Raw genomic sequence first — 16,379 nt, forward strand, 5'->3', positions numbered from 1 at the left:
CAGGCTCAGCAGGGCTGTGTCCTTTCCAGGAACCTGGCCATGGGGCTGAGCTGGGAGCTGCTGACATGACAGATCACAGCAGACCCAGCATGAGAGAGACACAGGCCACCATCTTCATCCTCTGAGGTCCCACAAGGCCACTTGCGCTAAATCAGGTCCTGGGTCATTTAGATGCTGGGTAGTGATTTCTGATTCCACAATCTGGTCGCTCAGCACCACACACCTTCTGTGGGGGCGTGACTCTCCAGGGTCACTGCACACAGGGTGTCACCTCTTCTGTGACATCCCTACACCACAGCACACTGGCATCTGTCACCCTCATCTCTTCCACTCTAGGCAAGTGTCTTTTCAATGCTTCCTGTGAACTTGGAAAAGGCACCAGAACCTACCTGACTAAGGATGTCACCTGGGCCCATGGTCTCTGTGAGGGCACCAGGGTCACTGTCTCTGCACAGGACATGAGGTCTGGAGTGTGGAGGATTCTGTGGTCCCTAGGTGAGGGGGATGTGTCACTGCAACCAGGACAGGCCCCCTGGGCAGCCCCAGCGTCCCTGCTGCCACTCCAGGCTGCAGCACTGCTGCCCCCTGCTGGGGGAGGACACTCAGAGCAGAGGCTTCCCTCCCCCAGGTTCCTCCACAGCACCTGTCACCCAAGAGGGTGAGGACCAGGGAGTCCAGTCTCACTGGGTAGCAGTGTGAACAGTTGCCCTGCACAGCCACACACTGAGGTCCATGTGCTGTGTGCAGGGAGCCAGGAGGGTGTGGCTTCTGTAACCTCCTGGGAGTGCAGAAATTCCCTTCTCTGATTCCTGTTTTGTGATGGAAGGGGTGGGAGGTAGAGGACAAGCTGTAGCTCTTCCAAAAGCAACAAGGTCCCGAGACATACCTGTGACACCAGATAGGGACCCAGACTTCATCCATATTTAGGAGCCAAGATTGACTCTTCCCCTCCCAATCAGAGCAGCTGCAGGTCACTGGAGCCCCACAAGTTCCTGCCACTAGAGCTCAGCTGTGCCCTCATATCCCCCCATCAGTGTCACCATCAGCATCTCTGTCCCCGTGAACAGCATGAGGAAGACATCAGTCCTGCTTTCCAGGGTCCCACATTCTCAGGGAACAGAAGGTCAGGGAGTGGGGTCCCTCACTTGTTCCCACATTGTCCTGAAAGGGCGGGAAACCCTGTCACTTTCCCGCTTAGATCTCCCAGGAGCTCCCAGTGAGCCTGGGACACACAGAGCTATGTTCCTTCCACTCAGACACCCGGACATGCAGTCATATTCCCATGGTATTGTGGTTTTAAAGATTTAGTTATCTGCTCACCCCACACATGTCATCCTTTGAAACCCAGGGCCTTGTGGAGATGTGCTCACTGGCTCACAGGATAGGAACTGTCCCTGAAGGGCCCGGCTGCTGCACCCGTCTGCACTTCCCAGAGTCACTGATTACGGTCAGTTTCGCTGTGGAGCACAGGGCTAAGGGAGGTCTGTACAGAGGCAAGTGACACAGCCAAGGTGTGACCTGGAGGGAACAAAAGAGCATAGTTTGTGTGACCCAGCGGGAACAGAAGAGTGTAACTTACAGTTTCAAAGACAAAGGAGAGCAAGAGACAGAGACTCGGGTTTCAGCACATAGAAAAGGAGAAACAGTCTGTATTCCAGTGTGTTTGCAATTGTTATGAGACATCTGAGTCACAAGTAACCTACTTTTCCTTTCACTCCAGATGATGCAATACTTTTTATTTTGCACTGGTAAAATAGGCCTTCTATTTTACCCTCATGAGTATTTCCAAGTGCACAATTGAGCACCCGTAGGACCATTTCCAGGCCTCTGTAGCCCTTCCCTCCACCTGTCCCCAGAGCTCTCACCACCCTAGATAGAGACTCTGAAGCCCTCAGTCAGTAACTTTAGGGAATTGGTCCCTGGGGACAAGATGAAGAGAATCAAGTGAAAGTCCCCATTAAGGACCTAGGGGGTGGCAGTGCCCAAAGCTCAGTGGGCATGGCGCTGGCCACATACACCGAGGGTGGTGGGTTCAAACCCGGCCCGGGCCTGCTAAACAACAATGACAACTGCAATGTAAAAACTAGCTGGGTGTGTGGCAGGCGCCTGTGGTCCCAGCTACTTAGGAGGCTGAGGCAAGAGAATTGCTTTGGCCCAGGAGTTTGGGGTTGCTGTGTGCTGTGATGCCATAGCATCCTACCCAGGGTGACAGCTTGAACCTCTGTCTCAAAAAAAAAAAAAAAGGACCCAAAGCGTTATCTACACATCCTCCCCAGGCTCAGGGACACTCGACATGGGAAGAAGGACCCCTCATCCTGGAAACCACATGAGACACATTTCCTGGGGTGTCATTAGGGCTGGTTTTCACTGAGAGGAAGAGGATAGATATCCAGCAGGTAGCACTGTCTGAGACACCTGTCCTCTCCTGTAGGGACTCGACATCTGAGGCCCTTATTTTAGTTCATTCTACTGGTGCCTGCAATAGCGCAATGGACCCCAGAAGGAGGAAGTGGATTTTTACACATTCAGTCAGACAATAGTCCCACTCTCAGTGTCTGACATAAGGAGGAATGTTCTAGAACATAACAATGTGGCTGCAGGTGCCCAGAAGGCAGCACTGATGCGGAAACCCAGTGCTTCTCTGTCCCTCTCAGAGGGCAGGGTCAGAGCCAGGGCACCCATGGGACATGGATGAGGCAGCCACTCACACTTGTCCCCAGTGTCATCACCCTCCCTTCCCTGTCATGACACAATCCATGGGGGCTGGGCCATCTGGACACCAGGAGAACACCCAACGCTGTGCCGTGCTGTGGTCAGTGGGTCAGACATGCATTGCCTGGCTGGGGTCCTGCAAGCTCTGGTGAGACCCCTGCCCTCCTGAGGGTGGGACAGACCATGGGACTCCTCCCTCCACATGAGCTGAGCTGTTTAGGGTGTAGTTGTCGGGGCTGTGCTGAGTGTCTCTCACAAAGTACAACACATAACACTTTATCCACAGTTTCCACAGGAAGGGAATAAAGCTTGGGAGGTCACACAGCTTTCCAGAGCAGTGTGCTGTGCACTGGGGAGGCTGTTTCTGTCATACACAAGGAGCCAGAGAAAGTTACCCGTGGGCTGTGGCCCCAGGGCAGGAGGCTCTACAGCAGGCCAGACCCTGGTGTGAGCCGTCCTGCTGAGTGGGGCCCAGAATCCTGCAGCCTCCACCTTGATACGGGACCTGGTGATGCCAACTGGAACCTTGTGATTATGAGAAACCACACAGGTGAGTCCCAGTGGACATCCATAGGTTTTGGAACAAATCTTTGTCACCTCCATTACCAAAGTATTGACCTATGGTCCAACTACCAGGTGTCCACTTGTGCTCTGGTAGACACGACACAACACAGGACATCTCTAACCACACAACTACAATTGTCAGGTCCCCCATCCTGAGCTCAGGCAGGCCCAGCTGGCTCCCTGGGGAGCTGGACATGGCACAGCTAGGATGGAGCAGGAGCAGGGCCGAGGCTCAGTCCCCTGCCCCAGCAGCTGGCCCACACCGTGGCCTCGTCTCTCCTCCTCCAGCTCCTCTCCCTGGGCTCACACTCAGGTTCTGTAGGAGGTGGGCACCTGTCAGAAGCACCTGTCACCTGAAGGGGCCAGAGCTACTCCGTCCTATAGCCATGTGATGTCACGTTCTGACACCACATATGATTGAAATGACAAAATAATGATCTGATACAATTTAAGAAACCCAACATATCAAAAATAGATCATTTCTACATGTAATCAATGGACACTTATACAGGAGATATTTACACACTTGTCTATGGCTCTGCTCCTCCTTCATCTCTTTCTACTTTACCTGCTTCTACTCCCCATACCCCACCTCCTCCTTTCTCTCCTCCTCCTTTTTTTTTTTCTGAGACAGGGTCTCCCTCTCTCCCCACTGTGTGCAGTGGTGTCATCACAGCTCACAGCAACCACAAACTCCTGGGCTCAGATCATCCTCCTGCCTCAGCTCCCTGAGCTGCTGGGACTATAGACGCCCACCACAATGCCCAGCTAGTTTTTCTATTTTTAGTGGAGAAGGTGGCTCACTCTTGCTCAGGATGGTCACTACTTCTGCTCTGCCAGGCACTGTCCACATGTGCCCACCCTCCGCAAAGCCTGCCTGTGGGTGACAGTTCTGCTCCTTGCTGCATCTACAGTCCTCCCTGACTAGAGTGAAAGGGTGACGCAGACAGGGCAGAGGTTAGTGTCCCTTCCCCATCTGCCTGTGTCACTGTGAGCAGTGCCTCTGTCCCACACCTGGCAGTAATACCCAGCCTCCTCTCCGACCTGGGCCCCGCTGATGGTCAGGGTGGCCATGTTCCCTGAGTTGGAGCCTGAGAACCGCTCAGGGATCCCTGAGGGCCTGTTATTGCTATAATAGATGACCAACACGGGGGACTGGCCAGGCTTCTGCTGGTACTAGTGAGCATTTTTTCTTCCAATGTTGTTTCCCCCACAGGTGATCCTGAAAGTGTTCTTGGAGCCTCTGATCAGAGACGCAGGGAAAAGGAACTGCAGACGGGATGACTGATTTGAAGGGAGGCCGAGACTCGCTCTGGTCGGCGGCCCGGCTAACTTGACTGATTATCTTATATACTTTCAAACATTCAGTAAGAATTTAACACAGATACAAAGAAGTGAAGTAACATTAGGAAGTTACCATTAATAGTACAATTCAGTGTGAAGGCTGAGGAACACATATACAATTGATTTTGTTTAGAGTAAAAACATAAAGGAGACTGTCTGTTCTTGCTGGCCCAAACCAAGCTAGAGATTATAATGTTAATGAAGGAAGAAGACAGAGAATAGGACCCAATGCTCGAAGACAGGCATATTAGCCCCCAGCTACACCCTGGCTGATTTTCCAGAATTTCTAATAAAGAGAGTCTTTCTGCATATTTCTGCATATCTATAGGCAGGTACAGAAGCTCGATCTTCAAAGAAATGTTTCTCAGAATCAATCTCCTGGAGGAGCACATTGAAGCGAACTGCCATGTCTGAGCATGGGGTGCTTGTCTCTTACATGATCCTGACTGTCTCTCCCAGGGCCATTGACACCGAGGGTGGCTGGGTGAGCACATAGGAGGCCACAGACCCTGCAAGGAGAGAATACAAGAGAGTAATGAATGTTCTTAAACCAAGCGGCTCACGGCAAAAGTTATCCAACCTCCATAGGTGCAGGGTCCCTCAGAGGACCAGAGACCACAGTGTGGGCATCTCAGCCCCACCAGCCCTTCACCCTGAAGCAGGGTCAGGAACCCCCTGCCCTCTGCAACCAGGGCCCTGCTGAGCTCTGAGTCAGGCCCAGGCTTATCCCTGAGCCCTGGAGCTTGGTGGGTGGGGACCCTAAGGCCACACCTGTGCAGTGAGCCAGGAGGCCCAGGAGGAGAGGGGTCCAGGCCATGGTGCTCATGCTACTTCCCCTGATGCTGCTTCTGAGGCCCAGGCTGGGCAGGTGCCTCCCAGGCCTGTCTTATCCCCTGGTGGAGAGAGCTGCCCAGGATGCAAATGAGCCCGAGTCAGGGGCTGCTGCCTAAGGAGCTCTGTGGTTTCCAGACAGGCTCAGCCAGGGGTCCAGGGAGGGGGATGCGGCCCAGCAGATGCACCCTTAGTCCTCAGGTTCTCCTCCACCCTCTGCTCTGCAGTGTGGGCCAATATCTGTACCACAGTCTGCCCAGCCTCACTCATGCGCTGTTTCGATCAGAGAGCTCAGAGGTGAGTCTGTCTGTATTTTCTAATCCTATTATGTTCATGGGGAAACTCAGCTTCAACATGTGTAGAGTCCTGGCTCAGATGGGAGCTGCCCAGCAGGTCTTGGGTGACGCACCATGGAGGGTGTGTTTTCTTTGCTTGTAGAGACAGAGTCTCAGCCTACAACCCACCGTTAAGGTCAGGGTGTGATCATAGCTCACTGTAGCCCTGAGCTCCTGAGCTCCAGGTATCTCCATGTCAGCCACTTTAGCAGCTGAGACAAAAGGTGTGTACCACTATGCCTGGCTTGTGTTCAAAATTGCCTGTAGAGATGGGGTCTTGTATTGTTTCCCAAGCTCTTCTCCACCTGCTGACCCCAAGGGACCCGTTCCCCTCACACTCCCACAGTGCTGAGATTACAGGCAGGCACATGGTGTCCTGCTCACCTGGTGTTGTTAAGAACAAATCAGGGCATAGAAGTTTCTGCCCTTGGTGGGAGCTCCTGGGGCAGGTCCTTGACCACGTGCATCAGTGTCCCAGTGTGTGCTAGAGGTCAGGGACAGGCCCAGTGGTTTAGGAGTATTTGTCATTAACAGAGTTTTAGCCTCCTGGGATTGGTTGCATGGGGCAATGGAGCCCTCCCACCTATACAGAAACATGTAAATTATATAATAGGAGGATGTGTAAGACACGGAGCCAGAAGAATTATTTTTCTTTTTTTTTAAGAGACAGAGTCACTTTATTACCCTCAGTAGGGTGCGGTTGCCTCACAGCTCACAGCAACCTCCAACTTCTGGGCTTAAGCGATTCTCTTGCTTCACTCTCCCAAGTACCTTTCACTATAGAGGCCTGCCACAACACCTGGCTATTTTTTGTTGCAGTTTGGCCAGCGCTGAGTTTGAACCTGCCAGCCGGGGTATATGGGGCCAGCGCCCTACCCACTGAGCCATAAGCGCCACCCAAGCAGAATTTGGGCCTAAGTAGCAAGTAGAAAAAATAAACACAAGTGTCAGGGTGTGGTCACCACCCTCCCTAGTGCAGGGCAACTTCTCCCTGAGGCCCAGTCCCCCAGACCAAGGGGCTCTGCCAGGTGACTCTACCGCCCCCTGGTGGTTGCAGCACACTGGCGGCTGCAGCTCAGAGGTCTCCTGGGTCCAGGTGCAGATTCTCAAGCTGCTGCTCAGGTCCCTGCTCCCCTGACCCACCGGTTGCTGCCCAGGGGAGGCTTCTCCTTCAGTGTGGCCTCTGCTGCCTCATACCAGGCCTGAGGGCTCAAATTGTGTGTGAATATTTGAAATCTATGGAAACAGAGAAAGCAAAGCCCACCGGCCGGTCACGAAGGCACAACTGTGATGGGCAGTTTAGGGGAAGAGCTGAGCCAGGGCCCTGCAGGGGAAGAGTCTGGGGAGTGAGGATCTGCAGGACAGGGTCAGCTGAGGGAGCTGGGATCCAAGCCAGCTCCTGTCTGATGTGATATTTTCTTGTTTGTGAAGTGTTCAGGGCAGGTGAGGTGTGAATCAGGTGAGCTGAGAGGCCTTTCCTGGTTTCATGGCAGGTGGTCTGGGAGGGACTGAGCACACTCAGTCACTGGGGGGTGTCCTGGATGCGGCGGCTGAAGTGGGGACAGTGAAACACAGGTGGGCTCAGACCCACCCCTGCCTGTCCCTACTTACCAGGGGCTGAGGACTCTCCTGGAGGACACTTAAGCTACTATCAGCTCTGTTGACCCTGGGTCACCTTCAATGCCCCCAGCATAGATGGGCTGACTGTGTTCAGGAAAGTTGTCCCACAGCTCCCCTTTCGTCTCAGTCATGAAGTTGAAGTCATTTTCCGTCTTTCCATGTGTACCAGGAGCTGTGTGTGCCCCTGGCCCTGCCAGTGTCTCCCTTATTTCAACATTTTCCAGTGAAGTGATCTTCCTGGGTCACATTAGCTACCCTGAACCTCTAACAGTTTGACACTTTTCCACCAATGAAAGCAGCCACGTGCTGTGAGTTCTTCGGGATATTCTTTGTTTTCAGAGAGCTGAAGCCTCTGTAGAGAGGAGGGATGGGACGCCAGCCTGTAAGGGGCCTCTGGTATCTGCCAGGACCTTGCTCCAGAGGAGGACGAAGCCTTTGGCATAACTGAGACAGCACAGTGCTGGTGAGGTGGGTCTTTGCAGGGAAAAGGCTTCCTTGAATGTGATCATGTCTCACAACACTCAGACTGCTGATAGCAAGAAATTGGTGACATTTGTGACTCATCAATCTCAACGGAGCAGCAGCTGTTTTCAGGACTGTACTCAAGGCGTCCTCACCACTTGCTGTCCCTTCACTGCACTGACTCTTCAGGGGTGGGAGCAAGGACCTGGGGCTCCTGTCCTATCCCTTGCTCAGACACTGTTCCCACGATGGCATCAGTAAGTTGTCGCCCTCCCTGTGATTCTTCCTGGTCTAGGGAAACCTGCTCCCTGAGCCTCCTGCCTCACACTCATGTTTTTCTGTATTTCAGGCATGATACCCATAAAATGTCACCCTCCCTTCTCCTGTGACAGCTGTGACAGGCAGGGACAGGCTTCATTAGCGTGGCTGGAGCCCTGGCTGCACCCACAGGGTGTTGTCTATACGTGACCCACAGTGAGATTGGTCATGGACCATCAGCCCAGTAAGGCCCATGTGAGTGGACTTCAGTGTACAGAGGAATTCCTGTGTCCCCTGTTGCACTAGAGAAGTGACAGGAGGAGAGGGCTGTTGTTTTCCACACTAAGGACATCGGGATGTCCAGTAGGCAGCAAACCCCCTCCTCCTCCTCAGGCTTCATTTGCAAAGTCATAATTTATACACCACATCTGTCTGGAGAATCAAAGCATAGATAAGACATAAGATAGATGGACGCCAAATAAAACCACACAGAAGGTGGGGACGATGGGAACACTGCACAGTCCCGTCCCTACTGGCCACCTGACCCACATGTGCACCGTGGCTCCCAGTGCTGGGGCCTGTGCACTGCAGATTCAGCCCTGCAAACTCCATCTGCACAATGACTGGGGCCTTCAACGTCCAACTCCATCTATAGACTGTGACCACACACTTTGGTGGTGAGGCTGTCATCACCTGCCACCTCCCCTCCATCAACTCAGTGCCCATGGGTCACCCACAACCTCCCCCTGCAACTGGCAAGGGCAGGGGATGGAGTTCTCACCTGTGACTACACTGAGCAGAACCTGCAGATGGACTCGAGAGCGAGCCTGATCCTCCTGCACACAGGGAGCCTTGTCCTACTCTGAGCAATGATAATGACTTTGGTTCTGGTATTGGATTCTAAAGATATTATATGTCTCAAGCCCCAGTGACTGAGACATGTGGTGTCACAGAGGACTGCAGTGACGGTGTGTGACTGACCCTGAGCGGGGACTTTGAGCTCCCTGACTGCGGATGATGCAAACAGCCATGAGAGACTTTCTCGTGCAGCTGAAGACCCCACCATGTCCCCACTCCGGACTGCCGGGATATCGTCACTGTGATGATGCAGGGTGGGGGCTGGAGGGCAGCAGGTGTCCCCTGTGTCCCAGCAGGGAGAGGACATGTCTGTGCACACGAGTCCTTCACGCTGTGCTTTCAACTTCTCGTGTGTACACAGGATTTCACAACAGAGCCGGTTGTAGTTCTAAAGAAGAAAGAGAAAAAGAAAAGCAAAGTAAGTGAGAGACTCCATATGAGATAAGGGGGCCCATGAACTGGGTCCCAGGGACCTGGGGTCAGACACTGCTCCAGGCAAACAGCGCCAGCCCCACTGAGCAGGACTGTCCCTTCCCACCAGAGCCCTGGACAGTAGAGCAGAGGGGCTATCCCTGGGATGCTCCCGGGAAAGCGATTCAGACACAAGCTAAAGTCACAGCACACAGGGAGCTGGGTCACGGCCAGGCAGGTCAGACTCGCTGGGCACGTGATGGGAACTCGGGGCCTTGTGAGGACCATGTAGTCACAGTCCCCAGGACAGGACCTTGGTGATGTCAGCATTTCCTCTACAGTTGTGTGACCAGTCAGGATGGGCCGGCCCCTACAATAGAGTGGGGAGTGGAAGGGACCTGTGCTCAGACCCAGCCCCAGACAGGGACAGAAGGCCCCGCCTATGACATGGGGATACAGAGAGAGGGGTGGAGTCCACAGTGTCCCATGCAGGTGACTGAGGTCAGAGTGGTCATCGTGGGGTCTGAGCTGCAGCTCCGTGGGAGGGTCCCTAGAACTCAGCATCTCTGGAACCAGGAGATGGTCAGCCACCAAGGGCTCTGTTCAGTGTAGTCACAGGTCACCGGGAACGGCCAAGGTCAGGGTCCCATGAGAACTCCATCCTTTGTCCAGTTGCCAGACCTGAGATAATTGTCTACAGCAGAACCCCCTGCATCAAGCACAGGCCCCAAGGAAAATCCCTCCACCATCAGGGTGTCCCTGAAGTCAGGGCCATGCCCTAGAGCTGCTGCCTAGTTTTCTGCAGATTGTATTGAACCCAGCCAGGCCATTCATTTAGGTCACATCAGTGGCTTCCACATCACAGTGGAGGAGTGGGTGGGTACAACAGACCCCATGTGCCTTCAAACACGAAGGTGTGGACCACCTGGCCTTATGTGTGTGATAAATGTTCATTCTTTTCCCATTTCCTTCCCATCTGTGGATGTAAAACCAAATAATACGTCACATCCTGAAGTGAGGAATGGCAGAGACTAGTATACGCATTATAGTCCGAAAGACTCTTAATGAGGATTTTTTTTAACTTTGTTGTGTTAATTCTTTGAGACTAAATCCACTATGTTTCCTGGCTAGAGTGCAGTGCTGTCCTCACAACTCCCTGCAGCCTCAGTCTCCTGCTCAAGGGATCCTCCCACCTTGGCCTCCCAAACAGCTCAGTTTATAGGTGGGAGCTGCTATGCCCTGCTCAGGGTGGGTTTTTATATCATTTAATTAATGTCATGATAATCCAAATCTTCAGTGAATCCCAGACGATCGAGGTAGGTGTGGGCAGGCCCACGGCGTTGGCAGCGTCTCCTGGTGTGGGATCTGCCAGAGCAGAGTGACAGGCTGCAGGAGCACAGTGTGCCCAGACATGCAAAGACAGCCCCTCTATGTCCCTGTCACAGAGTACGATCACAGTGTGGCTCAGGAGCGGACAGCAGGGTGGTCACACTTGGTCCCTGCAGTGGTGGTGACTCTCCCTTCACTGTCATAGTCAAGTCCCTGGTGGCTGGGGACTAGGGACACACAGGACAACACTCCCAGCTGGACCCTGTGGTGGCCTTTGAAGCAGGTGAGCTGACAGTTCTAGGTCCATGGGAGGTGCGGACAGATACAGGCGCTCAGAGTGTGCAAATGGACACTGAGAAGGGTCCCCTCGTCACCAGCAGGAACATGCAGGGCCCAGTGGTTTGGACTGGGGAGCCCCCCCACAAAGGGCAGGACACAGCACTGCTCCCCAGCTCCTGCTGGGGACAACCATGCAGTCTGATTGGTCATGGTGGATTCTGGAAGCGGCACTGTTCACACTGGGGATGTGGCTCAGACCCGTGTCTCAAAAACAAGGAGAGCTCTCTTCCTGCTCCGGAGGTCAGAGACCAGGAAGGCTGTGTAGCAGGGGAAGGCAGGTGTCAGCCGAGCTGGGGGCTGAGCTGGGACCCAGCAGCCCCTGCACATGCCACACTGGGAGTGGGAGAGAGACCAGCATTGATGTCCAGCCCCAGGGGAGATGCCTATGTAGACCTTTGGGGTTGTGTGATCCACCTTCCATTTACCTTCAAATTTAGGCACAAACCTGGAAAGGTTTGTTCTGTCCTTGCTCACACCTGAGACCCTCGTGCACACTTTTTTCTCACCCACAGGAGGTCGTGTCTTTTTCTCAGACAACCACAGCTGGTCTGAACGGATCAGCCCAACTCCTCCCGCAGACACCATCCCATGGGGCTCACAGTCCCTCATCTTCCCTCAAGGCCACATCCTCAGACCCAGAAACTCAGAGAATGGATCCCCCCTGCCACATGCTCTCTTAAGGAAAAACACTATAGCTCCCTGGTGCTGGACCTAGAATCTCAGGAGACATTTCCAATCTGTGTCCCTGTGCCCTGGTCTCTGCAGGGCCCTGGATTAATGTGACAAAACATGTGAATATGAAATAAAACTCATTACTTGTGAAAGCCAAGAATCAAAGGGAAACAAGACAGGCTTTTCATGTTTGTTACTTGCACTGTATTGAGGAAGGGACTGCCTGAGTTGAGATCAAAGTCACGGTCATTGCTCAGAGGCTGTGAGAGTGAGCTGGAGAGGTTCCTGTCCCACATCCCCATCAGTCTGTCTCACTGTGAGTCACTGAAAGCTGCTCCCACTGCCATGGTAGGTGGCGCAGTAATAGTCAGCCTCGTCCTCAGCCTGGACCCCACTGATGGTCAGGGTGGCCATGTTCCCTGAGTTGGAGCCTGAGAATCGCTCAGGGATCCCTGAGGGCCTGTTATTGCTATAATAGATGACCAGCACAGGGGACTGGCCAGGCTTCTGCTGGTACCAGTAAGCATTTTTGCTACCAATGTTGTTTCCCCCACAGGTGATCCTGGCCGTCTGTCCCAGGGACACTGACACCGAAGGCAGCTGGGTGACCTCATAGGAGGCCACAGATCCTGCAAGGAGAGAATGTGAAAGAGTAATGAATGTTCTAGAACCAGAGGGCTCACAGCAAAAGTTCTCCACTCTCCATGGGGGGAAAGTTCCTCAGAGGACCAGTGAACACAGTTTTGGGGCCTCAGCCCCACCGGCTCCTCAGCCTGCAGCAAGGTCAGGAGCCCCCTGCCCTCCACAGCCAGGGCCCTGCTGAGCTCTGAGTCACACCCAGGCTTGTCCCTAAGCCCTGGGGATCGGTGAGGGGTCCACTGGGGAATCACCTGTGCAGTAAGCCCAGAGGCCCAGGAGGATAGGGGTCCAGGCCATGGTGGAGACACTCCCGATGCTGCTTCTGAGGCCAAGGCAGGGCAGGTGCCTCCCAGGCCTGTCTTATCCCCTGGTGGAGAGAGCTGCCCAGGATGCAAATGAGCCCAAGTCAGAGGCTGCTGCCTGAGGAGCTCTGTGGTTTCCAGACAGGCTCAGCCCAGAGGCCCGGGGTGGGGAGGGGCACCTGCAGGCCCAGCCTAACACCCAGGAGTCTTTTCCACCAACTGGCCTCATAGTCTAGGCCAATATCTCCACCCACGACTATGTTCAGGTCTCTGTCCAGGCCATGCTGAGTTCACACATGACATTCTCTGACTTTCCTAATTCCTTTCTACAGGTGACAACACACCGCAGCAGCCTCAAACCAACTCAGATCCCCGATCCTGAGTTTACAGCCCTGTTCACAGTGCTGGATTCTCCTAAGCCTGTTGGAGGCAGCATCTCAGTCTGTCACCCGTGCCGGAGTGCAGAGGTGAGATCACAGCTCAGTGACCCCTGGAACCCCCGGGCTCCCCCCATTCTGTCTTCTCTGCATCCTACTGTGGGAAGATTACAGGTGTGAGTCACCCAGCAGCTCACATGCTCTGTTAAAGAGAGACCCTGCCCTTGGTGTGAGCTCCTGGGGCAGGTCCTTGTACCGGGCCTCACTGTCCCCAGTGTGTACTGGAAGTCTAGGACAGATCCCAGTGCTCTAGGGGAGCTTGGCACTTAAAGAGACTGAGCCTCCTTGGGGCTCCCTGGGTCGGGGTAATGAAGTCCTTGTCCCTGAACCAGAGAAATAGGAAGCTACAGAGCGGCCTGATGTGAGACGTGGAGCCAGAATCTGTGCTTCACATCAAGCAGGAGAAAGATGAGTGGGAGCAAGGCTGACTCCTGTGATTAGAACCAGGTGACTCTGCCGCCCCCTGGTGGCTGCCCCACACTGGCGGCTGCAGCTCAAGGGGCTCCTGGGCACAGGTGCAGATTCACAGGCTGTTCCTCAGGTCCCTTCTCCCCTGACCCACAGGCAGCTGCCCTGAGGAGGGTTCCTCTTCTCTGTGTGACCTCTGCTGCCTCCAGACCAGGCACGAGGGCTCAGATTGCCGTGCAAACTATGAACTTGCCCATTTGGAGGGGAGGGGCAGGGCCCAGCTAAGGCCTCCCTGCAAGAATGAACAAGAGACAGCCTGCTTGCAGTGAGTTTCTTCTCTTATTTGGGGCTCCGTGCAATAGACACACTGAGTTTGCAGGCACAGCACAGTCCCCACCAGCTTCTCCCTCAACACTGTCTGCTTTATTTATTTAATCACATAGACACCTGCTGAGTTAGGTCTCCCTCAGCCAGGCCTCACTGTGTGGCCCAGCGATAGTCCTTGGTCACTTGGCTGTTCCTTCTTGGGGAAACTTTGCTCTTATAAAGGGAAGGAACGTGCTGGATTTCTGTTGCTTCTTTCCTGTTGAATTTACGTGTGATGACTGGAGTTGGAACAGCCATCCAGAGTCTTTGTGCCAATAAGACTAAAAACAAAGTCAACATCATAGGGACAATGGAACAGGGACTTACAAAGACCCTGGTGCCTTCATGGAAATGGTGAGAATCTCGAAATTAAACCCGGTTTTAACCCTGACTTAGATTGCTAGGAGAAATCACCTCCCCTGTGTCTGTGTCTCTGTATTTCATATGTGTGAACCTGCAGTTAAAAGCATTTCTCACCATAGGGAAACAATTTATACAAATGAATAAATTCATAGAAATATTAATGGAAAAGCCCCCATCATTGCTGCTATGCAGATAACTAATAAGGAAGTTAGACAGAATGTGACAGGCAGGCTGTGTCAGAAGAGCAGGTGAGGAGAACTCTTTCTGGAACTGCTATCAGACTTTTCAAAGGCTCGAGAAACGGGAGTGTGTGAGAAATGCTCAGTCAGTCTCTGTGGGGGAAGAGTCTAGTGAGTCTGAGGATTGGATGGGACAGTGACAACCTGAGGGGCTGGAATTCAAACCGTGTTGGGTCCTTGGTGATATTTCTATACATGAAGGATATGGGGCAGGAGTGATGTGTATTGAGATGTGGCTAAAGGACATTTTCTGGTAGTAAATTAGGTTCTTCTAACTCTTGCTTAGCATATGTGGGGGGTCTCCAGGATGCTGCTCTGGGGAGAAGACAGGTGAGATTTACATGGAGTCAGCACACCACCCAGGCCCTTCCCTAGCTCACCTAGATCTGGAGATGCTTAGGGGAGGAGTTCCAGGGCCCTCCTCCTTGTGGCCACTAGGCGGCCCTATGGAGAACGGTTCTGCTACCATTTCAGATACTGGGCCAGCTTCCTGGGGTCCTGGCCATCACTGCTTCCTCTGAAATGATAAAGTTCTATGACCCAGGAGCATAGAATCTGGGGAGTGCACTGGACAGGGAAGAGACAGGTCTGAGTGAGGGAGTGACAATTCCAGGGTCTCTCAGGAGGATCTGAAAAAGGAGAATTACGAGTCCCTAGGCTCCTGACAACAACCTCTTCTTGGGGCACTGGGACCTGCCTGGTCTGGGGAGGAGGAAGTGGGACACCCTCACCCAATATGTCCCACCTGGTTGGAGAAGCTTGTCCATGTGGGGTCTCCCAGCCACCTGTGAGGGGTGCTGCTGCACTTGGACGGGGGCAGGGCAGGGCCTGGGAGGGGGGCCAGCTCCCTGCACCCTTTAGACTGATCAGAACTCCAACAGGAAGTCCTTGATCAGGAGGAACTGGAGCCAGCTTGACACCTGTAGCACAGTAGTTATGGCACCGACCACATACACCCAGGCTAGTGGGTGTGAACCCAGCAGGGCCAGCTAAACAACAACAACTGCCACAAAGAAATAGGCAGGCATTGAGGCAGGTGCCCATAATCCCAGCTACTTGGGAGGCTGAGGCAAGAGAATCTCTTAAGTACAAGAGTTTGAGGTTGCTGTGAGCTCTGATGCCACAGTACTCTACTGAGGGCAACATAGCGAGACTATGTCCCCTCCCCACCAAAAAAGAAGTAACTGGGGCAGCTTTTGACCATCTGTATCTCTGGAATGATCCTGAAATTACCAGTTAGGTATCGGGGATCCTGTGAATACAATATGGCTTGAGGACAGCTCATGGTCCGCAGACCTGAAATGGGAACAGTACATGCAGCAGTCTAGTTACAATTGTCAGGTAGGAGAGATTTCCTTTTTATCTGTCATCCCCCTTCCTTTCAAATTACACATCAGCTTTCATGTGAGGGGACTTACAGGAAGCTTCTCTTCTTTCTCTCTAAAAATTTCTACACTTGATATTTTCAAATTATCACAGAAACCTCAAAGTAAAGTTTTTAGAGAAAAAGTCACAGGTATGTGAGACACTCAGCCTGTGGCACAGCTTCCTGGGACCTGTGAACAGAGATTTTTCTTATGGGACAACAGGCCCCAGCTCAGTGCAGCCCTGGGAGCCCCAGGACCCTGCTCGTGTGCTGGTTTCCTGATCATTCCTAGCCCAGGGTTTCATTAAAAAGAGTTAATTTTGGAGCTAGAAATAAGGAGCAGCATTGATGTTATTACTGATGGACTGAGCTTGCATTTGTGTCACAGAGAGTGTGACTCTGGTCAGCTTTGGGAAGGTCAGGGACCCGGGTCCCTCTGCACATGAACCAGAGCAGGACAGACCCTGTCCTCACACTCCCAGAGCTGACCTGACGCATCAGCAAATGTCACCCTGAGAACGAGA

The 16,379-nt window shown here is 53.3% G+C and overlaps 1 pseudogene and 1 gene segment (V, D, J or C); both read right to left on the reverse strand.

The window, feature by feature from the left end:
- Positions 1–998: 998 nt before the first annotated feature.
- LOC100953431 lies at positions 999–5,437 on the reverse strand (annotated as a pseudogene).
- Positions 5,438–12,056: 6,619 nt separating this feature from the next.
- On the reverse strand, positions 12,057–12,671 carry LOC100953751. The segment is given in 2 exon segments: positions 12,057–12,364; positions 12,626–12,671. Coding segments are annotated over 2 exon segments (354 nt in total).
- Positions 12,672–16,379: the final 3,708 nt, after the last annotated feature.

Source organism: Otolemur garnettii, unplaced genomic scaffold (assembly GCF_000181295.1).
Source record: "Otolemur garnettii isolate 467f Iridium unplaced genomic scaffold, OtoGar3 scaffold00301, whole genome shotgun sequence".
In the NCBI taxonomy this organism is placed as follows: Eukaryota; Metazoa; Chordata; class Mammalia; order Primates; family Galagidae; genus Otolemur; species Otolemur garnettii.